The sequence below is a fragment of the Salvelinus sp. IW2-2015 genome, linkage group LG20 (assembly GCF_002910315.2).
Source record: "Salvelinus sp. IW2-2015 linkage group LG20, ASM291031v2, whole genome shotgun sequence".
Classification (NCBI taxonomy): Eukaryota; Metazoa; Chordata; class Actinopteri; order Salmoniformes; family Salmonidae; genus Salvelinus; species Salvelinus sp. IW2-2015.
The window spans coordinates 62,761,833-62,786,629 of record NC_036860.1 but is presented as its reverse complement, the minus strand read 5'-3'; the positions used below and the strand labels follow the sequence as shown (position 1 = coordinate 62,786,629).

General features: G+C 39.4%; 2 protein-coding genes and 1 long non-coding RNA gene across 6 annotated transcripts; 2 read left to right on the top strand and 1 right to left on the bottom strand.

Moving 5' to 3' along the window:
* The first annotated feature begins 5,274 nt into the window (after positions 1 to 5,274).
* On the top strand, positions 5,275 to 13,136 carry LOC111981345 (Golgi phosphoprotein 3). 2 transcript variants are annotated; one of them, XM_024012569.2, is made up of 5 exons: positions 5,275 to 5,377; positions 5,523 to 5,726; positions 6,024 to 6,155; positions 7,844 to 7,958; positions 8,184 to 10,243. In XM_024012569.2, the coding sequence occupies exons 2-5, from the start codon at positions 5,523 to 5,525 to the stop codon at positions 8,606 to 8,608; spliced, it is 876 nt and encodes a 291-aa protein (XP_023868337.1). In that variant the 5' UTR covers positions 5,275 to 5,377; the 3' UTR covers positions 8,609 to 10,243. The 2 variants fall into 2 exon arrangements, with proteins under 2 accessions (XP_023868337.1, XP_023868338.1); XM_024012570.2 differs by lacking the exon at positions 8,184 to 10,243 and adding an exon at positions 10,547 to 13,136 and having other exon boundaries at positions 5,312 to 5,726.
* Positions 9,330 to 15,702, bottom strand: LOC139029480 (uncharacterized). Its single transcript, XR_011481797.1, has 2 exons — positions 15,635 to 15,702; positions 9,330 to 11,041 (listed from the first exon to the last, which is right to left on the bottom strand). It is a non-coding gene; the product is annotated as an uncharacterized lncRNA (long non-coding RNA).
* LOC111981346 (activated RNA polymerase II transcriptional coactivator p15) lies at positions 13,452 to 24,797 on the top strand. Of its 3 annotated transcripts, XM_070449555.1 has the most exons (6): positions 13,452 to 14,185; positions 19,271 to 19,396; positions 21,218 to 21,299; positions 21,599 to 21,727; positions 21,834 to 21,942; positions 24,403 to 24,797. In XM_070449555.1, the coding sequence occupies exons 3-6, from the start codon at positions 21,219 to 21,221 to the stop codon at positions 24,480 to 24,482; spliced, it is 399 nt and encodes a 132-aa protein (XP_070305656.1). In that variant the 5' UTR covers positions 13,452 to 14,185; positions 19,271 to 19,396; position 21,218; the 3' UTR covers positions 24,483 to 24,797. The 3 variants fall into 3 exon arrangements, with proteins under 3 accessions (XP_070305656.1, XP_023868339.1, XP_023868341.1); XM_024012571.2 differs by lacking the exon at positions 19,271 to 19,396; XM_024012573.2 differs by lacking the exons at positions 19,271 to 19,396; positions 24,403 to 24,797 and adding an exon at positions 23,853 to 24,396.

Sequence of the window (24,797 nt, the reverse complement as noted above, 5' to 3'; positions counted from 1 at the left end):
ACCAAAGTACGTTCATCTCTAGGAGACAGAACGCGTCTCCTTCCTGAGCGTATGACAGCTGCATGGTGTTTATAACTGCGTACTATTGTTTGTACAGATGAACGTGGTACCTTCAGGCGTTTGGAAATTGCTCCCAAGGATGAACCAGACTTGAGGTCTACAATTTTTTTCTGAGGTTTTGGCTGATTTCTTTTGATTTTCCCATGATGTCAAGCAAAGAGGCACTGCGTTTGAAAGTAGGCCTTGAAATACATCCACAGGTACACCTCCAATTGACTCAAATGATGTCAATTAGCCTATCAGAAGCTTCTAAAGCCTTCTAAAGGAATTTTCTAAGCTGTTTAAGGCACAGTCAACTTAGTGTAGGTAAACGTCTGACCCACTGGAATTGTGATACAGTGAATTATAAGTGAAATAATCTGTCTGTAAACAATTGTTGGAAACATTACTTGTGTCATGCACAAAGTAGATTTGCCAAAACTATAGTTTAACAAGAAATTTGTGGAGTGGTTTAAAAACAGGTTTTAATGACTCCAACCTAAGTGTATGTATACTTCCGACTTCAACTGTATATCCCCCCCAATAGAATCTCCATACTTTAAAGATGACAGCTTCTCCATCCTAGAGGGGGAGATCAACAATTTCCAGGCCCAGGGACATGTGGCGACCTAAATTCCAGAACCTGACCCTCTCAGCACACAGGGGGACAAACACCTACCTGGAGCTGACAGTATTCCCTCCCAAATATGCCCCCTTTAGACACAACTATGACAAAACCACCAACAAAAATGAGTCACAACTCCTACAGCTCTGTTTCATGCTGGGTCTGTACATAGTCAATGGTAGGCTTTGAGGAAACTCCTATGGTATGTACACCTACAGCTCATCCCTTGGCAGTAGTACTGTAGATTACTAATTCATTGAGCTCAACCCAGTATCGCTCAGAGCATTCACAGTCAACCCACTGACACCCTTATCAGATCACAGCCTACTTTTTTTAAACCTTTATTTAACTAGGCAAGTCAGTTAAGAACAAACTCTTATTTTCAATGACAGCCTAGGAACAGTGTTCTCTAGGAGACAGAACCTTGTTCAGGGGCAGAACAGAACAACATGTCAGCTCGGGGATACAATCTTGCAACCTTTTGTTTACTAGTCCAACGCGCTAACCACTAGGCTACCTGCCGCCCTTCTGTACTTGAACAGAGCAATACTCAACCATGAGGCATCAAAGCCAAAGAAATTGCATAATATTAAGAAATGCTATAGACGCAAGGAAAGTAGTGTAGAAACCTACCAAAAAACAATTAGGCAACAACAAAAACTATCCGTTTTAGATAACTTCGGGACAAAACATTTCACTGTAATAGTGAAGGTGTAAACTTGGCAGTAGAAAGCCTAAACATTAAATTTGACCTCTCATCTTCTCTATCGAATCTAAAACTGTCAAGCAGATAACCTAAGAAAATTAACAACAATGACAAATGGTTTGATGAAGAATGCAAAGAATGAAAGAAATTGAGAAACCTATCCAACCAAAAACATAGAGACCCAGAAAACCTGAGCCTACGCCTTCACTATGGTGAATCACTAAAACAATACAGAAATACACTAGGGAAAAAGAAGGAACAGCACGTCAGAAATTAGCTCAATGTAATTGAAGAATCCATAGAATCTAACCACTTCTGGGAAAATGTGAAAACTCTACACAAACAATATGAAGAGTTATCTATCCAAAATGGAGATGTATGGGTTAACCACTTCTCCAATCTTTTTGGCCCTATAACAAAGAACAGCAAAAWCATATACATGATCAAATACAAATCTTAGAATCAACAATTTAAGACTACCAGAACCCACTGCATTATCCAATTACATTGAATGAACTACAGGACAAAATACAAACCCTCCAACCCAAAAAGGCCTGTGGGGTTGATGGTATCCAAAATGAAATGAAATATACAGACCAAATTCCAATTGGCTATACTTAAACTCTTTAACATCATCCTCAGCTCTGGTATCTTCCCCAATATTTGGAACCAAGGACTGATCACCCTAATCCACAAAAGTGGAGACAAACTTGACCCCAATAACTACCGTGGGATATGCATCAACAGTAACTTTGGGGAAATCCTCTGCAGTATCATTAACAGCAGATTTGTACATTCTCAGTGAAAACAATATACTGAGCAAATGTCAAATTGGCTTTTTACCAAATTATCGTACGACAGACCACGTATTCACCCTGCACACCCTAATTAACAAACCAAAACAGAGGCAAAGTCTTTTTTTTGTACCTTTATTTAACTAGGCAAGCAAGTTAAGAACAAATTCTTATTTTCAATGACGGCCTAGGAACAGTGGGTTAACTGCCTTGTTTAGGGGCAGAACGACAGATTTTCACCTTGTCAGCTCGGGGACTTGATTTTGCTACCTTTCGGTTACTAGTCCAACGCTCTAACCACTAGGCTACCTGCCGCCCCTAAATACGTTGTTGATTTCAAAAAAGCCTTTGGCTCAATTTGGCATGAGGGTCTGCTGTACAAATTGATGGAAAGTGGTGTTGGGGGAAAAACATACAACATTATAAAATGCTTGTACACAAACATGTGTGGGGTTAAAATTGGCAAATAACACAAATTTCTTTCCATAAGGCTGGGGGTGAGACAGAGATGCAGCTTAAGCCCCATCATCTTCAACATATATTAACAAATTGGCGAGGGCACTAGAACAGTCTGCAGCACCCGACCTCACCCTATTAGAATCTGAAGTCAAATGTCTACTGTTTGCTGATGATCTGGTGCTTCTTTCCCCAATCAAGGAGGGCCTACAGCAGCACCTAGATCTTCTGCACATATTCTGTCAGACCTGGTCCCTGACAGTAAATCTCAGTAAGACAAAAATGATGGTGTTCCAAAAAAGGTCCAATTGCCAGGACCATGAATACAAATTCCATCTAGACACCGTTGCCCTAGATCACACAAAAAAATGATACATACCTCAGCCTAAACATCAGCGCCACAGGTAGGTTACACAAAGCTGTGAACGATCTGAGAGACAAGGCAAGAAGAGCCTTCTATGTTATCAAAAGGAACATAAAATTCAACATACCAATTAGGATCTGGCAAAAAATACTTGAATCGGTTATAGAACCCATTGCCCTGTCACGATTTTCTTCTTCAGATGAGGAATATGAAGGATCGGACCAAAATGCAGCGTGGTAAGTGTCCATGTTACTTTAATATAACATAAAATGAAAAAATACAAAAATAACAACGTGAATGACAAAAAAAAGTATAAATAAATAAAAATAAATAAATAAAAAACAACCCAAAACAGTCCTGAATGGTGAAAACAAAACAGGAAACAACTACCCACAAACACAGGTAGGAACAGGCTACCTAAGTATGGTTCTCAATCAGAGACAACGATTGACAGCTGCCTCTGATTGGGAACCATACTAGGCCAAACACAGAAATACAACACATAGAACAAAACATAGAATATAGAACATAGAATACACACCCCAACTCACGTTCTGACCAAACCAAAATAAAGACATAAAAAAGGAACTAGGGTCAGAACGTGACATGCCCTTTATGGTTGTGAGGTCTGGGGTCCGGTCAATAACCAAGAATTCAAAGTATGGCACAAACACCAAATTGAGACTCTGCATGCAGAATTCTGCACAAATATCCTCTGTGTACAATGTAAAACACCAAATAATGCATGCAGAGCAGAATTAGGCTGATACCCGCTAATGATCAAAATCCAGAAAAGAGCCGTTAAATTCTACAACCACCTAAAAGGAAGCGATTCCCAAACCTTCCATAACAAAGCCATCACCTACAGAGAAATTAACCTGGAGAAGAGCCCCCTTAGCAGGCTGGTCCTGGGGCTCTGTACACAAACACAAACAGACCCCCCCAGGACAGCAACACAATTTGACGCAAAATTAAGGAAATCTTTKACTATGTACAGACTCAGTGAGCATAACCTTGCTATTGAGAAAGGCCGCCAAAGGCAGACCTGGCTCTCAAGAGAAGACAGGCTATGTGTACACTGCACACAAAATGAGGTGGAAACTGAGCTGCACTTCCTAACCTTCTGCCAAATGCATGATCATGTTAGAGACACATATTTCCCTCATATTACACAGATCCACAAAGAATTCAAAACCAAATCCATTGTTGATAAACTCCCATATCTATTGGGTGAAATACCACAGTGTGCAATCACAGCAGCAAGCAGAATTAGTGACCTGTTGCCGCAAAAAAGGTCAACCAGGAAGAACAAACACCATTGTAAATACAACCTATATTTATGTTTATTTATTTTCCCTTGTATCTGTAACTATTTGCACATAATTAACAAAAGTGTATATAGAAATAATATGACATTTGAAATGTCTTTATATTTTTGAACTTTTGTGAGTGTAATGTTTACTGTTATTTTGTTATTGTTTATTTCACTTTTGTTTATTATCTACTTCACTTGCTTTGGCAATGTAAACATATGTTTCCCAAGCCAATAAAGCCCCTTAAATGAAATTGAGAGAGAGCGAGGGGGGAGAGAGAGAGAAGAGCGAGAGACAGAGAAGAGAGGAGGTGAGGGGGAGAGAGAGGGGGGGGGGGCAGCCAGACAGAGAGAAAGATTGTGTAGATATAGAGATATCTTTTGTACTTTAACCATTTGTTCATTGTTACAACACTGTATATATACATAATATGACATTTGTAATGTCTTTATTCTTTTGAAACTTCTGTATGTGTAATGTTTACTGTTATTTTTGTTGTTTTTTCTCACTTTGTATATTATCTACCTCACTTGCTTGGCAATGTTAACATGTGTTTCCCATGCCAATAAAGCCCCTTGAATTGATATTGAGATGAGAGAGAGAGAGAGAGAGAGAGAGAGAGAGAGAGAGGAGAGAGAGAGAAGAGAGAGAGAGAGAGAGAGAGAGAGAGAGAGAGAGAAGGAAAGCGTAGAGAGAGGGAGGCAGCCAGACAGAGAGAAAGATTGTGTAGATATAGAGATATCTTTTGTACTTTAACCATTCGTTCATTATCACAACACTGTATATATACATAATATGACATTTGTAATGTCTTTATTCTTTTGAAACTTCTGTATGTGTAATGTTTACTGTTTCTTTGTTGTTTTTTCTCTCACTTTTATATATTATCTACCTCACTTGCTTTGGCAATGTTAACATGTGTTTCCCATGCCAATAAAGCCCCTTGAATGGAATTGAGAGAGAGAGCAGAGAGAGAGGAGAGAAARAGGAGAGAAGAGGGCCAATCCTCATCGGACGTCATCACTTGTCGCCATATTGGTTCAGGAAGTTGAAAGTATCAAAGTAGGAATCTTGTTGCAGGTTTGCTGCTGTATTTATTCGAATATTCACTTGATCTACACCATAGTTTACGATCAGCCGTGTTCATTTATGCATCGGAAACCCTAAAACCATCTTGAGGTACCGAAATAATTTGTATTTATCTGTTGTTTGGACGTGCATCCAGATGACTTCCCTAACACAGCGAAGTTCGGGCCTGGTGCAGAGGAGGACCGAGGCCTCTCGTAATGCAGCCGCCGACAAGGAGAGGGGGTCCGAGGATGAGGACTACGAGCCACGCCAAGAGGAAGAGGACGAGAAGGGAGACTCCAAAGAAACTCGACTGACGTTGATGGAAGAAGTGTTGCTGTTGGGATTGAAAGATCGAGAGGTATGTTAGCTAGCTATTGTCGTTAGCCTGTTGTGCTAGCGAGCTGAGTTAGCTTGCTAAAGTTAGCTGGTTTGTTTACGTTCTAACCAGCTAACGTTCACTAGTTAGCTAACATAATAATGTGTTATTCCTACATTTAGGTAGTTAACTCACATTACTAGCTATATTGTCATGTAATATTCAACATTACAAACTGAAGGTTATCAAACGTGTCACTTGTCTGTCTGTTTTATTTGTCCAGGAAGTGTCGCTAACAATACGAAGCAATACGGACTCATTACAATTTTTTTCCAACAGGGATACACTTCCTTCTGGAATGACTGCATTTCTTCTGGTCTTCGAGGGTGTATGGTCATTGAACTGGCTTTGAGAGGAAGACTGCAGCTAGAGGCTTGTGGCATGAGGAGGAAAAGTCTGTTGGCCAGAAAGGTGAGCACTCACAAGTTTCAACCCTTCTATTAAAACACACTGATAAACTTGGTCGCCTGCCAAACAGCCGGACTTCCGTCTTCACCCGACGATGATAATAGGGCTGTCCGAAACTCGTCATACTTGTATTTGTAATCCTATCCGTTTACCACACTTGATAGGATACTGGTAATTGGATTTACTCGCGATCGGAAAACCTATAAGTGCGGTAACGCGCTGTCGCTCAGAGCGCTTCTGATGTTCCTTCACTCATTCACACATCGTTCACGATCCCGACATCTGAAAGGCACATTACTTACTTTCATAGTCCTAATTATCAACAAAATAGGTTAATAAATAATGCATGGCTGGCTACTGCTGCCTACATTTATTTCTTACGATTTAGTTGGCTCGTCCTAGAAGCCTAGGCTACATTTCACTTTCGAGAGGAGCAAAACTTATCCCAACTTGTAGTCTTTGTCACAACATTTCTACAATCAAAATGAACTATTTACATTTGTAATTTTTTCTTCTTATGATCTGTTTCTCAAAAAACATGTCTGTGAGAAATAATAATAGCAAGCATGCACTGGCATAGCTCACAGCATAACGACAAATAAGTCTTCTTAAGCAATGGAATAGCCTATGCGGACAGACAAAGAAGCCCACTAAACAACACCAAGTAGACAGAGAAAAACAACCATATGGCGGTATAAAGTAAAATTAAATTGATAGCTAGAACAACAATGACTATCTATGGATTGTGATTCTCCAGCCCAAACAGTTTGGACTGGTGAGTGAGTGTAAGGGAGCCTTGTGTGTGTGTCTGGGGAATTAAGGGGCGGGAGAGCATCTTCACCAATGTAATTGAGTTGACGGATAAAGTAATAACCAATGGCAAAAACTTCCATGATATGGCCTCAGAAAAGTCGACAGAAAATATAACTAGATAGCTAGCCGCTTTTCTTCTAGCTATCAATCTATGGATTTTGATTCACAATGTTTGGAGAGAGTTGTGCCTGACAACGAGTGAGTGAAAGTGGGAGCCGTAGCATGTGTGCGAGAGACGTATCTGTCTGGGAAAACGAGAGGCTTTTTCTAATCCAATCATGGCCAACACCCGTCCGTGTCTTTACTGACAGCAGAATCAGCCTGTTGAGGCAGTRTTCGGCATGGTTTGAGTGACATGAGAAATTCTGGCTTTTAGCAACTTTCTCCGATTACGGAAAATTACATTGTTTCCGGCAAATTCCTCATATCCGTATYGATACTCGTTTTGTTAGAATACTCGGCACACCCCTAGACAATAACAACTCTGATCTGGAGTGGGGGGGGTCAGAGTCCAAAATGTCAATTCGGGCATGCCAATTGATGGAATGTCAGAGCTTTGATTGGCAGCTGTGAGTCGTTGCTGATGCATGTCAAATCATACAATGCCTGGATGGGTATTTTTAAGTATCAGCTAATCACATGATATGTTATAGCAGTCTGGTGCCCGACGGCACAGTCGATGACGTGGCACGCAACCATTGGTTGATACATGAGGCATCTGAGCAGGGCAACGCGGCCTTGGCCTTCTGTGTGTTAATGCTGACGAGGTTGTCTGACGTGTGTTGCAATGTTTGGAGGACTAGCAGTGTATGCCAACACTAGCGGTGTAAACCTATGTGTGTTTGTGACCTTTTTAAAACGGGTTTATTTTTGGTCAGGTGATCTGTAAGTCGGACGCTCCTACAGGAGACGTGTTGCTGGACGAGGCCCTGAAGCATATCAAAGAGACCCAGCCCCCAGAGACAGTTCAGAGCTGGATAGAGCTGCTGAGCGGTGAGCAGAAATGGATTACCCCCCCCCCCGTCCTTCTCCCGTTCTCTTAAATCTCTCTGTTTATTTTACTGGCTTTCTTCATTCTCATGTAGATTTGATTCAATACATTTGACAGGTGCACTCACTGTGCCCTCCTTTCCCTCTTCCCTTCCCAGTCCATTTTAAACAAAATATCTTTGTTTTATATATAATATAGGCCATTTACGATTTTGACTTGATGTTCAGGTGAGACGTGGAACCCATTGAAGCTGCACTACCAGCTGAGGAATGTCCGCGAGCGCCTGGCCAAGAATCTTGTGGAAAAGGGCGTTCTGACCACGGAGAAACAGAACTTCCTCCTCTTCGACATGACCACACACCCGCTGACCAACGACACCATTAAACAGCGGCTGGTCAAGAAAGTCCAGGAGTCCGTCTTGGACAAGTGGGTGAACGACCCGGGGCGCTTCGACAAGCGTGTGCTGGCCCTGATCTTCCTGGCTCACTCTTCAGACGTGCTGGAGAACGCCTTCGCCCCGTTGCTGGACGAACAGTATGACCTGGCCATGAAGAGGGTACGTCTGCTGCTGGACCTGGAGCCAGAGGCAGAGAGCACCAAGGCCAGCGCCAACGAGCTGCTGTGGGCCGTGGTGGCCGCCTTCACCAAATGAAGCCCTACCGGAAACAAACAGACAGAACTTTAAAAAACACTACAGACCTATGGGGCTCAGAACTCCCATGTTCTGATATGATGATGGAGATGGCAGAGATGATTAAGATCACAGAGGGCGGCTCTCCCTCTGTATTGAGACAGGGCAGTTACCCCTGACCTCTGAGTCACTGTCCTGTCCTCTACCTGGCCAGTTGGTTGACATCCAGTACCCTGTGGGTGTCTCCCAAATGGCACCCTATTCCCTATATGGCTCTGGTCAAAAGTAGTGCACTACATAGCGAATCGGGTGCCATTTGGCACGTGGCCTTTCTGTTCACTGTGAGACCTTGTGTAACCTTGAGCACTTGCGTCAGTAGCTGGCACCCACACAGGTCTCTGTTCTTCCATTTAGAAGGGACTTTAAAACTGCTAGGCCTTGCTTGACCACCATGGCCCAGACCTACCACCATGGCCCAGACCTACCACCATGATCATCTGACCTGATATGATGACCTATGACCTACCAGAGGACCTGATATGATCGTACAGAACATTATTTGTCTTTTGCGTTAGTCACTTTGAGGAGGGTGCATTCTACACAAGTTCCTAGACATGACCTATAGACATCGTGTCGTTTTATCTTGCTAATAAATGTTAACCATCTCCAAACCATTTTGCACATTCAACAAGGGATCTGGAAGAGTTTACTATTTGTATAAAAAAATGGAAATATTTAAAAAAAAAACTGAACATTTTTTGGAACGTTTTATTCCAAGCATCAATTATTTTGTTCAGGGCATCATACAATACATGCTTTATTCCTGTTCGGTTTTCCTTCCTGTCCCTCTCCATGTACGAAAGTGTTGTAGCTTGTGAATGCCATCAGTTTCAGACTATTCTCTGCAACTCTTATCATCCTATTGCAGATATCCAGACATTGCATGTCTCCTCTTAACAGGCAAACTGGTTTCGGGTGTTCATGTGTGCAAAGTCATATTTTGAAGAGGTACAGTCTCAAGAAAAAAATTCTCTCAAATCGGACAAATATCTTTGTCCTTTAGTTAGTGTATTGAAAAACGATATTGGCATATGACTGGATAGGAGGGGAAGCTTCTCCTAAATCAGGCTAATTGTATTTTATATGGCTTAAAGTGTCCCTATCTGGCAGTATAATCTTAACGCTTTTGATTTTATGCCATATGTATTTTATTTTCCATTGATACATTTTTATTGCTTTAATATAATTCACATTTCATTCAGATTTAGTTGGTCGTCATCAATGGTTTGGGCTTTTTCTTTCCTCTTCTATGCCTGTCTGTTGGTTGCCCCCAACCACTGACACGGGGTCAGATACTATTTGATCCCCATAATGGTTAACGTTAGGACAGGCGGGTAGGGTTATCTGATCCTAGATCTGTGGTTAGGGGTAACTTCTACCTTGAGAATTTGACTCTTCTGGAGGCTGTAAAGACCAAGTGTGGTGTAGGGATCGGATGGGGATGATGATTATATGGTATGGAGGAACTGATTATGTAGAATTTGATAAATGAATGTACAGCGTAATAAATGAAAGTATGTTCTCTAGACTTCTGTAGGTTTTTTTTTATATTACACAATAAAGGATAGATATTTTAAGTGCCTGAATATAGCACTGTGTAGCTCTCCTGTCATTATTATCTGCCCTTTTTGTATCACAATTCCCCTATTATTTCTATATCATACACACCACTTGGCTGAAACGGCCTATCTGACTGTGACATTATTGATCAACAAATAAAGATAATTTCTAAATATTGCAGATTTTGAAAACTTTTAATCGCTCTTGGCACAATTCATTAAAACAAAATGAATGTAAGCCTCACATAAGGCATCAGAGCACTTCAAAGTCATGTTTCCATGATCCAAAACATTTCCCCAACAACTGATAATCCTCCTTTGTCATCGTACTTTCTTGTAGGATCGGTCCTGTCAGCTCTGGTTCCCATGTTCGCGTTTGACGTCCATGTGAATGGCTGCCCATCGGGCTACCAAATGTCCCAACGACAAACCAGCAGAGGTCCACTGGTTTTGCCATTACACAATGTTACTGATCCTTTTCACTCTCCATTGACATGGTGGGGAGGTGAGCACTGGACACTTTGCCATTGGATTGTGGGGCAGGTCCAGGCAGACTGTCCTCTTGACTTCATCTCAGGTGGCCACAAATGCACCTCTGAACGACCAGGCGGGACTGCTGCACAGCTACCAAAACCGCGGACTGAGATAGAATACTATCTTCTTGTTTCCGTGATCTTCACTGGGAGGGTTGAACTCCCTCACTTGACTTTGATTATATTCTTGTAATGTTTTGTCAATATTTCCAATAATTTGGATCTCCAGTCCAGGGTGTCACTAGCGAGGACGTCTCCAACTTTACGCAGCTGATGCGCACAGTCCAGAATGGCAGTTAGATCTGGAGAGAAGAGAAAGTCATAGTTTAGTCAAGCAATTAAACATAAGACAATGTCTAATTTGTGGTAAAATCTTAAATTCAATGGCAATTTTAAACAAAACTATCAAATTAGCTGTTGCGTAATTACCTTGTCCAGTCATATTGATTTGCGCTTGCTTTCTGTTTCTTTGTTGAGTTCTTCAAGAGTTCTGTTTGTACTTGTGGTACAGAGTAGACTGAGTATCCAAATGTGTTCAGCTGTGTATGGCTTGTCAGTCAGTGAGTCTTCTGCTAATGTTAGAAGTTCACTCCATTATATAGCCTTAATGATGGTGATGTAAGTTGTGGATCCCCCCTGTGCTAGTCCCGTCTCCCAATCACCTGCTGTTTTTACAGTCATTTTCAAACCTATGTTGTTAGACACGTCCTTACAGATTGAACTGAAATCAGATAGGCAGCTGTTTATCATTGTAGGCTAATTCCCTTGGAAGGAACACAGTGATATGTCCTTATTTGCATGTAATCAGATTGTGCTATTGTTATTCCATTTGTACAGTGAACTTCAGTCAACAGTTACCATAGCAAAATATTGTTGTTTGTGAATAGAGCAGACCACTGACTCACCACATCCTAAAGCTATTGCTTAGGCTACATACATACAGTATATTCCATTTTTAGTAATACATATTATATAATTGGTCATTTGTGGGGTGGGCCTAGAAAAAAAGCATGCATCCAAAAATGAATTTTTGAGATTCCCTTGGCCCTCACTGACAATGGGTGCCCAAAGACCCAAGTTAAGGTTCATAAGGACCAGAGATACTAACACTATACTATTTTGTGGAATAAAAAGATCCTCATAAATATCTGAAGTATTGATGCATAAAATACTAGACAGTTATATCCTTATAATAATAGAACATATCAATTAGGGATATTCTCTTGGCCTCCATTTGAAAGTTCATTGGCCCAGTGCACTTTGCACAGCAGCAAGCAACAGTCCATAAAGTGTGTGATAGGTGACGCTATGTGTACAGTTATGTTAAGTGTACACCACACCTGCAATCAATACTATGCTGGCTTAGGACACATGTTATTTGATTTATCTTTTTTGGATTGGGAGAGAGCTTGCACACTTACATAAACCAGTCATAAAAATGTATTGGTTTGCTCAAAGTATAATCGGAGTTCATAATTAGAATTAGAACACAGGACAGGAACATCTGTCAACAGTTCACCTGTGATTAAAACATACGTCAATTGATGAAGTGACAAACGACAATTTATAAAGCTAGATTGATTGTGCAACATTGGCTAGTGTTTCTGAGAAATGCAGGTGCATTTGAGGAATAATTGTTGTCCCTATAATGAACATTACAGAGCATCAGTTGACCTTACTATATTGAGGTTGACCTTTCTGGAGGTTAATTTTAAGGTACTTTGTGCTAACTTTCATGGGTTAACAAACAATGTCTAATATGTGTCAAAGTCCTGCATCTGCATCAGATTCAGAACTGATTTGAAGATAATTTCCTGAGTGTCCTTATAACCCTGGCCATAATRGCTACAGCAGTGGTGACTAACATGTTGTGGCTTATCCTGGGTGTGCCTAACAGATGTGGGCCAGTACTGGACAGTTCTGCTGTGAGTGCACCTGCTGTCAGCTGACTMTTGGGTCCAATTTATTAGTGCACCCTATAGCAAAACGTTTTGGAAAGTAAAATGAAAACAATGGTTTCTTATTGGACAAGTTCAGGTAGTCCCTGTTTCATTCCATTTTACTTTCTATTTGGTGGCTGGTGAATATGACCCTTGGTTGAACACAGAGGCTCAGAATGACACGTTAAAGGGAACTTGTAAACGGAATTATAAAACACAAATGTTATGTTCTCTTCCCCTAAGGTTACCAACGTACTTTGACCCGTCCTTAACATTGTGCCAAGGAAGATTTTATAGGATGTTTTCATATCAGGGCATCACAATGTGGAGCAATTGTTTGCTTCTGTTTACAAATATCTTGTCACCTTTAACCTACTCTCAACAATAACATCCTTTCTTCCAAAAATGGAACCTTCAGCTGTATAATGAACCAAGAGATAAATTAACCCTTAATGTTGACCTGATGCAAAGGAAATTAATTGGATATAGACCTATCAGATAGTGCACTGTGTCTAGGCCTAGTTCACAGAACCTAAAACAACTCTTACAAGCATTGATATAATACATTATTATTTTGATATTTTAGTGATTGCTAAAATGTATGCATTTTTTTCTACAGAACTGTTGTCAAATTTACTATCAATACAGATGCTTTCTGTATGCATGTATTTTATTTAATAGCATAAAGACTGTAAATGTGGCTTTTAAAGGGGGCAATATGCATTTGCAACTTCCCGTTTTGGACTTTTAAATTCATGATATTGTAGGAAACGGGCAAACGGCAGGGAAGCAAACCCGGATCACTGGTGTGAAAGGCAAACACCCTACGCATCGCACGAATAGGGTTACCCCAGTTGTGGGAATTGTATATCGAGCATCGCTACAATATAACCCATAGATTTTTTGAAGAATTGAACTTATAAATGCCTCATGAACAGTCGTACCCTGTCAGAAACCAAGATATTATCGTGTTTTACTCCAATGTTTGCAAASAATGCAATTGTAAACAAACACTGTATAGCCTCATAACATGGTATATACTATCATCTGTATATTGTGTATGGTAAGTAAGTCCTTGCATCCATAGCTGTCAATGAATTTGAGTGGTTACTGGTTACATTTCTCTAGAAACATCCCTCAGCTATTTACCTAAACAGCGGCGCGGTGTTGCTTTGTTGTTGCTTTAAACCGCAGATTGCCGCTTTAAAATTAGGAACACAGCCTAACTGTGACCAGAAGCACAGAAAGAGAACATAATTTCCCACAATTCAATATAAACGGTACGTCCGGGTGCAACGAACCTGAAGCAAACTCGCGCGACTGACTTCTAGATCACCGGAACAGTAGGACAGCCTTGTGGTGAAAGTACTTCATCCAGTTCATTTGGAATCAAGATCTGGTAAACCTCGAACCACTAGGGTAGACATTTTGCAGGCCTGTATCTACCGCCTTCACACACAGCATCCGCGAACACTACACTCGAGCTCATACAGTGAAACATTGCACGTAAGTACTGTAGCTAATGTTGCTATGTAGATTTCATACCTAGAGCGAACCCCTGTGCAAAGCTATCGTTATATGCAACATTGTAACGTGCTGCAAGGACGCTGCTGTTGCATGCTTGATTGATTTGATCGTGATACATTTTAGGATTTTTGGTTAATTCAGGCCTACCTATCTAGAAGATGTGTACTATAATAACTCAACGAGCTGTGCAATAATTCGAGCGAAACAGTCCTATATTGCGAATGAAAATAGTGAACAGAACAATGACTCATTTGCATATTCGATGATCACGTGGACAGCTTCTGGGTCCAGCGTGAGGGGAAACGGTAGCTAGGCAAAATTTTCTTCGCACCACATGACAATTTGTAGAATTGCAAGACCTAAGCTATAAACCTGCAATATTCTCCCCACCAACAAGAGGGGTGAGAACAATTTGTCATGAACAGTGCTTGTGCGTACGCGCGCTGGAAGGGGGTCCGAGTGAAAACATTTGGGAACCCCTGATTATTATGGATAATWAATTTATTAATTWATTTATTTGTCAAATGGCAGTCAAGCATCGATCATCATGTCACCAGAATAGGACACTCGATATTTTTGGAAAAGTMGCGTCAAGATCACCGTGGATTTCCACCAAGTCAGCTCATAACTTATTTCATCTGTAGCTTAATAAACTAAATGGTTTCCCAAGTCGTAGTGGGATGAACACACCATATAAACACGTGACTCCAAGTTTACTTTGAAATTATGGTTGTTGTGTCAATATTTGCGCATAAAGGCGTTTCCAGCGCCGTTTCTGGCATAATTAATTTTACCAACACCTAAAGATCCCACCATTTTGAACCAACAAATGATCCGTCGGCATTTTTAAAATAGTACCGAAACTTCCTGTTTACATGACAGCTGTCGTGATATATTTTTATACAGTTGACTTTACTCGCATAAACTGTCTGTAAAACGTTTTATATTGTAGCTATTTTTCTAGGCTGGAAAATGTTCAGTGGAAATGTTATAGATATCTGCATATTATCAACCCAAGATGTCTACAGCATGAGGTATCCCAACCGGCCGGCAGATGGCATTATTATTCCTTATACGTCGTTTGCCATCTGCTTCCAACTGGAATGTACGCAGCCTGCTATACACTCATGACCCCCGGCGACCGGCTCGTACATAAAACATCCTCCATTCAGGCTGCAAGGGCGTCGGTTTCCGCCTTAACTAGCTTTAATGGCGAGCGGCATGAAAAAAACGACAAATATGCGTACTGTCTTAATAAAACAACTTTCCACCACCATGCTAATAGAGTGGCTAATGCTACTTCCTGATGCTGCGCATAAAGATGAATGAAAACAGAAAGTAGCTTTTTAATTTAAGGTTAGACATAAGGTTAGCAATGTGGTTAAGGTTAGAATCACATTTTTAAKWAGAACAATTGTAGAAATATACCTGGTTTAGGACTTTTTGGCTGCGGTAACTAGTGACGACCTTCAGCCAGACTGCTACAACCTGATTGGCTGAACATCAGGAAGTAGCATTTTTGGTGGGAAAATGTGTTTTATTAAGACAGTTGTTGCAGTCCAAACACTTAAAAGACACACCCTACCCACTCAGCCCTCAAATTAAGTGGACACTTTAGTTATTAATACTTATTTCCAAGTGAAAAGGGTCTTCGGAACATGTATATGTAAAACATTTTGAATTAAAAAAAAAAAATATGATCAGTTTTCATATGCACTTAAAATAGCAGGTACCCTTTTATTTAAATTATTATTTTGAATTTTATTTCTCAGAATAGTTCCTGATTACGCTAAAGAGGGTTTTTAGTCTCTCTTACTACAAAGAAACCTTGGTTTTGTCTTGAACATAATATTCTGTTGAGTTGAATTTCAAAAGCCGGATAAAATCTAGCTCAGAGTTTATGGAATAAGCTATTTTCACTTTAAGTTGACTTAAATGGTGCAGATCTCGGTTCCTTATCACTTACGTTCACTGCTCCTGCGTTTGACTCATCCTACTACAGTTTATACTTTTATATAATCTTTGTTGTTTTGTCTTTGTCTATAGTTTCTCTTAATGTTAGGGGGTTATGAAACAGTGTGAAGCACAAGGCCTTATTTTTATTTGCTCAACAATTTCGAACAGATTTTGGCTTTTTTCAAGAGTCTCACTCAATTTCGGCTGATGCCAACTTCTGGAGATCACAGTGGGGCAACGATATTTGGCTTTCCCGTGGATCTGAAYGCTCCGCTGGTGTCACTACAATGAACAATACCTTTGGTAATATTCTACACTCGGAATGTGACCCCTTTGGTCACTTTATTGGTCTTGTGATCAGTTACAATGACATTACGCTCATTACTGTAAACTTCTACAGGTACAACACCAAACATTAGAATGATGAGTTGCTTGAATCTATTGAGAAACATATACTTCATTGGTTATCTAAATTTCCGAATTCGTTATTATTGATAGGAGGGGACTTTAACATTACTATAGATAATTCAACTGATAGATGGCCCCCAGGTAGGCCAACCAATCAGAATTTGGGTTTAATACTTTTTATGGAAAAGTTTGATCTTACTGATATATGGAGAGAGGTTTCCGGCCGACAGATCATTCACTTGGAGTAACAAAACAGGTTCCAGACAATCCAGAATAGATTTTTGGCTTATATCCAAATGTATTGATGGTGAGTGTGTTACTACAAATATTTGTACTACTCCCCTCACAGACCACAGGGCCATTTTACATTGATATCGAAATATTTACCCCTGATACTAACCTTGGTAGAGCATCCTACTGGAAGCTAAATAGCTCGTTATTAAATAATGATATAGTTAAGTTTGAGGTTAAAGATCTGCTTTCACACTTCTGGGAAAGGGCTTGTGAAGAAAAATCTTATTGCAAGAACTGGGAGCTCTTTAAATTTGAGGTGTCCAAATACCTTAGAAAATATGGTAGTAATCTTGCTAAGACCAGAAGAGCTGAGGAGGAAAAGGTGATCATTAAGATAACTTCCCTTTCTCAGAGGTCCCCAGCCAGCCTCTCGGGGGAGGAGAAGATGGAACTGATTGAGTTACAAAATAAACTGGGTAATATATATATATATAGATTAAAAGCAGAAGGAGCTTTTATTAGATCTAGGAAAAATGGATTGAGGAGGGAGAACAGAATTCATCCTATTTCTTTAGACTTGAGAAATTTCACTCTACAAATAACACTATCCATAACTTAAACATTGATGGTGTTATTACAGATGACCAAAAATTAATCGCTAAATACTGTAGCAGTTTTTACCGAAAATTGTATAGCTCTACGTACTGTCAGGAATCCACAGATATGTTTTTTGACTCACTGAATAATGTTCATTCTATCAGTGACATAGAATCTAAACAGTGTGATGAACCCATCAAAGTTGAAGAGATTATGGAATCTATCAAACATCTAAAGAACAATAAATCACCAGGTGTTGATGGAATTACATCAGAATTTTACAAATTATTTTCTGAACGAGTAGCTCCCTTCCTATTTGAAGTCTTTTTAGAGAGTATTAAAAACAATGTTCTCCCTCCTACAACGAGTCAGGGGTTAATAACACTGATACCTAAGCCTAAAAAAGAAGTGCTGCTCATCGATAACTGGCGTCCAATTTGTCTTCTTAATAATGACTATAAGATATTAGCCTTACTACTTGCAAAAATAATTAAAGAAGTCCTGGATGCAATCATTGATGAAACACAGTCTGACTTCATGAGGAACAGACATTTCTAAGAATATCAGACTAGTATTAGACATACTTGACTACTCAGACCTAATAACTGAGGATAGCTTCATATTATTTTTAGATTTTTATAAAGCATTTGACACAGTAGAGCATCAGTTTCTCTTCCACTCCCTTGAGAGACTTGGCTTTGGGGATTTTTTTCTGTAAGTCTATTAAGACTCTCTATACAAATGGCAACAGCTCTATCAAATTGAAATATGGCACCTAACCTAGATTTGAGTTAAAGAGAGGAATTAGGCAAAGTTGTCCTATCTCTCCGTACCTGTTTTTATTAATCACCCAACTTCTTACAAATTCTTTAAATAATAGTCCTGTACAAGGTATTTCCATAGCTGGAAAAGAAATTATTATAAGCCAGCTGGCTGATGATACTACACTTTTTCTGAAAGACCCTAACCAAATTCCCATATCGATCAATGTGATACAATCMTGTTCCAAAGCGTCTGGTCTATATCTTAACATTAATAAATGTGAACTCATGGCTGTCAAAGACTGTGTGACACCTTCATATTATGGTATTCCAGTAAAAGAAGAACGTACATATTTAGGCATAACCATTACAAAGGATCAGAAGTCTAGAGGCTTACTACATTTTAACCCTCTTATAAAAACATAAGAAGCTAAATCAAAGTCTACAGAGGGACTTATCTTTAAAAGGTAGAGTCCTAATAACCAAGGCTGAAGGTATCTCTAGACCAACATATGGCGCTCTATTTTATATCATGACGGTAAAATAAGCAAGGAGATAGACCAGATGCTTTTCAACTTTCTGTGGAGAAACCGTACCCATTACACCAGGAAAACTGTTGTAATGAACACTTATGTTCACTGAATTTTCTGGACTTTACTACGTTAAATAATACTTTTAAGATCAATTGGATAAAACAATTCCTAAGAAGACCCACTTCTATGTGGAATTTTATTCCTCATCATGTCTTCTCTACTTTTGGTGGCCTTAACTTCATGTTGGTTTGCAATTATAATATTGACAAAGTTCCAGTGAAACTTTCTGCTGTTCATCGGCAGGTTTTCTTGTCATGGTCCTTAATTTATAAGCATAACTTTTTTCCACACAGATATTATATATGGAATAATCGGGATATATTGTATAAAAATACTTCTTTGTTTTTAGAATATTGGTTCCGAAATAATATCCTATTGGTGAGTCAACTGGTAAACACAGAGGGTCTTTTTCTCAATTATAAGGAATGCTTATCACTTTACAAGGTCCCTGTAACACCTAAAGATTTTGAAATTGTTTTAGATGCCATTCCCTCAGGTGTTGCTCTATTATTCAGGAACGTGTCAAGACCTGACCCTCAGAGCCTACCTTCCATTGAYCCTGTTGACTCATCAGTAGGAAAGATTTGTTTCTCTTTTGGTCCATTCAACAACAGAGTGATACAACATCCTGCTGAAACGAGGTTTGAATCTATACCTTATGTCATGCCTTATTGGAATGGATTTATTGATMATATCTGTTGGGAAAAAGTTTGGATGTTGCCACACACATACCTACTTAACAAAATTAAGGAAGTTTCCTTTAACATTATTCATAAATATTATCCTGCCAACCACTATATGAAGAAGTTTAAGGAAAACATAAACTCAAATTGCTCCTTTTGTAATGACCACCCAGCAACAGTGTTGCATCTTTTTTGGCATTGTATTCATGTAAGAAAACTGTGGCAAGACATCAGTGAATTTATAATTGAACACATTTATGAAGATTTTACACTATTGTGGAGAGATGTACTGCTTGGATTCTTTACATACGATAAAAATAAGCTGAAACATTTTTATGTAATTCATTTCATTATTCTTTTGGCCAAATGTCATTCACAAATGTAAATTTACAAACAAAACACCACATTTTCTTACCTTACAAAAATAAATTGAACTGTATATTAAGACAATTAAATACTCTACTAACATAAAAGCTGTCAGAATAATAAGTGTATGTATGTCCCTTAAGGTCCTTGTGTAATGTGATATTGTACCCCCTAGCCCAATTGTCCTTTGTATATTATTTATATATACTTGTGTTCCCACATGTACTTCCTGTATTGATTTGTTGTTAATAAATWAAATAAAAAGAGAAAAAACGGAAAGAATGATTTTTAAATGGACCACCCTTGGCCGGAAATTCGTCACTCGTTCATCCCGCGATGATTGTGTTTTAATTTGTGGGTGCATTATATGCGCTACAGTCAATTATGAGTGAATGTCTAATTATATTAAATATATAGTTATTAATATACGCCTACTATATAATAGCTCACAAACTAATTATTTACCGAACTAACGTTAGCCTACCTAGCTGGAACTTCTGAAGAATGAAAATGTTTTATTTCTACAATTTCCAAAAGATAACCAAACAAAAATACATTTACTCTTTACGTAATAGCAAAATTTCTTACTTATTTGCATTCGTTTTTACTTACACTTGTATGTTGACATCTCCATTGACGTTTATTTTTAGCGGATGTACAGTCGTCGCGAATTGAATTATGGGGAGTTTCAGGCCAGGAGTGAACATAATTATACACTCGCAAAGMCGACTAAAAACGAGGGCTGAGGGGCATACGTACCCAAGCAAGGGACGTTTGCAAATCATTTCCCCAAAGTGCATAACGCGAGGGTGTGTCTTTTAAGTGTTTGGACCGTAGTCCTCAACTTAAGTATATTTTCCCAGGTTTTTTTTTTCTCCCGGCGGCTCGCCGTTAAAGCTAGTTATTAAGAAGGAAACTGACGCACCTTGCAACATGAATGGAGGATGTTTTTGTACGAGCCGGTCACCAGGGAACACGAGTGTATAGCTGGCTGCATASTTTCCAGTTGGACACAGATGACAAAGGACATAAAATGAATAATAGCGCCATATGATGGCCAATTTCAGACTTAAAGATTTATTTTGTACCTTTAWCTAGGCACGTCAGTTAWRAAYAAATTCTTATTTACAATGACGGCCAAACCCTAACCAGGACGACTCTGGGCCAATTGTGCACCGTCCTATGCGACTCCCAATCACGGCTGGTTGTGATACAGCCTGGAATCGAGCCAGGGTCTGTAGTGACGCCTCTCGCACTGAGATGCAGTGCCTTAGATTCCTGCTCCAATTGGGAGACAAAACACTATGATTGAACAAAATCATGCAGATTGTAATGTATATTTATTTGAAAACATTGTATGAAGTCTTATGGAAGGATAGCATTTACTCAGCTATTGCATCCCTCCTTTTCCAGGATGCCCAAATCAAAGGAAGTTCTGTCCTCAAGCTCTGGCAGTGGCAGTGGCAGTGACTCCAACAGTGAAGCTGAGACCAAGGTAAACGTGACTGACCCCCCCCCCCCCCTTTCACACAGACAGACAGACTCCTGTGTTGTATCCAAAGCCACAGAGTAAAGACAGCCACAGTACTCTTGTGACTGTTTTGTAGTTCAGTCAATAAAGTAAAAAAGGACACATATTTCAAAATGCTCAGACAGGTTCAATATGGAAGCTGTGTTTTTATATAGTATTTTTGATGCTGATGTCCATATTGTAATCAGAAAGTTCATTTTGCACTTTCAAAACAAATGTTTATACATTTTGATGGGACGTTTTGAAATGAACCCCTGTTGTAGTCCAAGAAGAGAAAGCAGGCAGCACCAGAGAAACCAGCAGCTAAGAAACCGAAAGGGGGAGAGAGTTCCAAGCCGGGTGGAACCTCCAAGGGAAGTCGCAACCAGGACAAGGATGACAACAAGTTCCAGGTAAGCATTGAAGAAGAACAGTGTTATTCCACCCCCAGTAGAAACGATGCAACATTAGCTGCATGTCCATATGGTTTTATGTCTCTGCGTTACTTTTTTATTTTAGATTGGGAAGATGCGGTATGTGAGCGTTCGTGAATTCAAAGGTAAATGTCTGATCGACATCCGTGAGTACTGGATGGATCAGGAGGGGGAGATGAAGCCTGGCAGGAAAGGTAAGAAACCTGTCATTGGGGTGTGAATCCTACAGCAGGGCCCCTGGGGCCTTATTTATAACCGTTGCGTAAATTGAACACCAAATATCTGCGCCATTTCTGAAAAGACTGCGCACGCTCAAAAATATTGAGATTTATTAACTTTGCTCACACCATACACGCATGTTTCCTGTTATAATTCAGACTTGTCATAAAACTGCGTGTGTGAATGAGAATTCTAACTGCCTGAAAAACACCCATCATTCATMTTTTATGGTGACAATAATGCCCTTATTTGCTGTATACTTTGGAAGTATTGGAATCAGGCCAAGAGAGTATCTAAAGAAAATAGCAATGGTGAACTTAATCGAATGTCTTTGGAGGTGTTGGCAGAATGTTTTCTTTTGCAGTGAAAATAAATTATTTTGATTCGATATCATGACTATGTAAACAAGGGACTGTTCATTTTGCTGGTTATTTTGGTAGCCTACACTTCAATACAAAATATCAACTGTCTGTTCACATGTTGAATTCTATTGTATGTTATAAACTGCGCTACCATGCAGCTCCATAGAGCATAAACTTAAAATTATAATCGCATATCTAATAGGGATAATTAAATGAGGGGTGCATGGTAATTTGTTGTATGGCTACTTCAGGAATGTTAACCTATCATGTCCAGAAAATATGAGGAATGTATTCTGCAATGGTTATGATATACAGTATTATGTTTATAAATTAAATATGGTCTATTTGAGAAATTTGCCGTTAAAGTATTCAGATGTAGCCTGCAAATCATCAATGGAAAAAATGAACCATCTGTTATACCGTTAAACTGCTCTTCGGATCAGATCTCATAGAGCAAAATACTTGAAATAGCATATCTATTTACTACTGTGAAGTAGGTCCAATTAAATGAGAGATGGGACGAATGCTAGCCTATCCTAACTTGTTGTAGGCCTATAGGCTATTTTGCAAGTATGAAAAGGTGAGGAATTTATAATTCAACAATTGTGGAAATTAAATAGATAATAGGAAGTAGATGCCTATTTCTATTTTAGAAGGCAAAGATAAAATAATGGCAAATTATTTCATCTTGTTATTACTTTTAGCTTGCTGTTGTTATGAATAAGAGTGTCATCATATATTCCCCAAAGCTACTTTTGCCTTCTTGCAATGAAATATTTCAACCACTAGAAACTGTCCGTACGCGTCGTCTAAAGTTTACGGGAGGATAAGCACATTCTCACGTCAAGTTCCGTTTTTATAAATGCCAACTTTTGCATGAACTGGTACACACATGTTTTGGGGCATATTTTGTGTTTACGTAGTGTTTTATAAATGAGTCACCTGGCCCCTGAACCAACAGACATGCTGTTGCTATACAGACATATGGATTGATGAATCATTGCTTAAAATAGTTTTATTGTCATTTTGGTGCTTCATCCAACAAGGATATATATTTCTTTATTCATGATTTGTAAACTGCTAGGTATGATCTAATTAACTGTCTATTATAAACTCATTAAGTGAAGTAACATTTCAGTATTGGTATTTTATACTTTCGTTTCTAAAGGGACAATCAGCAGTTGAAACCATAACAAAGACACCCCGACCCTGTTTTGGTAAAAAGCTTGGTGATGGGGCTGGAGAAATGTAACAGCTCTCAAATTCATAGACCGAGCTGTACAGTCGTTGCCAAAAGTTTTGAGAATGACACAAATATTCATTTTCACAATATCTGCTGCCTCAGTTTGTATGATGGCAATTTGCATATACTCCAGAATGTTATGAAGAGTGATCAGATGAATTGCAAGTTCTTGATGATCCGATAAATGGTTGATTTAGGTGCAATCTTACTGGCAGCAATATCCTTGCCTGTGAAGCCCTTTTTGTGCAAAGCAATGATGACGACACGTGTTTCCTTGCAGGTAACCATGGTTGACAGAGGAAGAACAATGATTCCAAGCACCACCCTCCTTTTGAAGCTTCCAGTCTGTTATTCGAACTCAATCAGCATGACAGAGTGATCTCCAGCCTTGTCCTCGTCAACACTCACACCTGTGTTAACGAGAGAATCCCTGACATGATGTCAGCTGGTCCGTTTGTGGCAGGGCTGAAATGCAGTGGAAATGTTTTTGGGGGATTCAGTTCATTTGCATTGCAAAGAGGGACTTTGCAATTCATCTGATCACTCTCCATAACATTCTGGAGTATATGCAAATTGCCATAATACAAACTGAGGTAGCAGACTTTGAAAATTAACATTTGTGTCATTCTCAAAACTTTTGGCCACGACTGTACAGTGGTTACCCAGATTTCATGTTTGACATCAAGCCCAGTGATGCTACACTCCGGATTCTATAACGGAACCTAGATCAGTGGACTTGCCTCTGTCTAACTATTCTCTGGTCTGTATTTCACTGATACTAGATCAGTTTACTAACCCATCTGTCTGACTGGTCTCTGCTCTGTCCCCAGGTATCTCACTGAACCCAGAACAGTGGAACCAGCTAAAAGATCAGATCTCTGAGATAGACGACGCTGTGAAGGCTATATAAGAGGGAGGCCTCTGGCTGCCTGGGATTTACAATCCACCACCTTACATTCTGTTTTTGTTCTTATCTTTGCCACCTTTTTTTATATATATAATGTTAGTGAAACGTTTTTAAAGGAAGAGACCAACATTTTTAAAGTAATTACCAAGACAACATTGTGTATATTTTAAGCTAAGTTTCTGTTGACTTGTGCTGTGTTTCGAAAAACCCAACGTATGTTATGTTTGTTGAGTGATTCTGATGTAGTGAAGGATAGATGTGTGAGAGATTGGGTTTTCTCTAATAAGTAATTAATAAAAGCCATTTAAAGGGACAAAA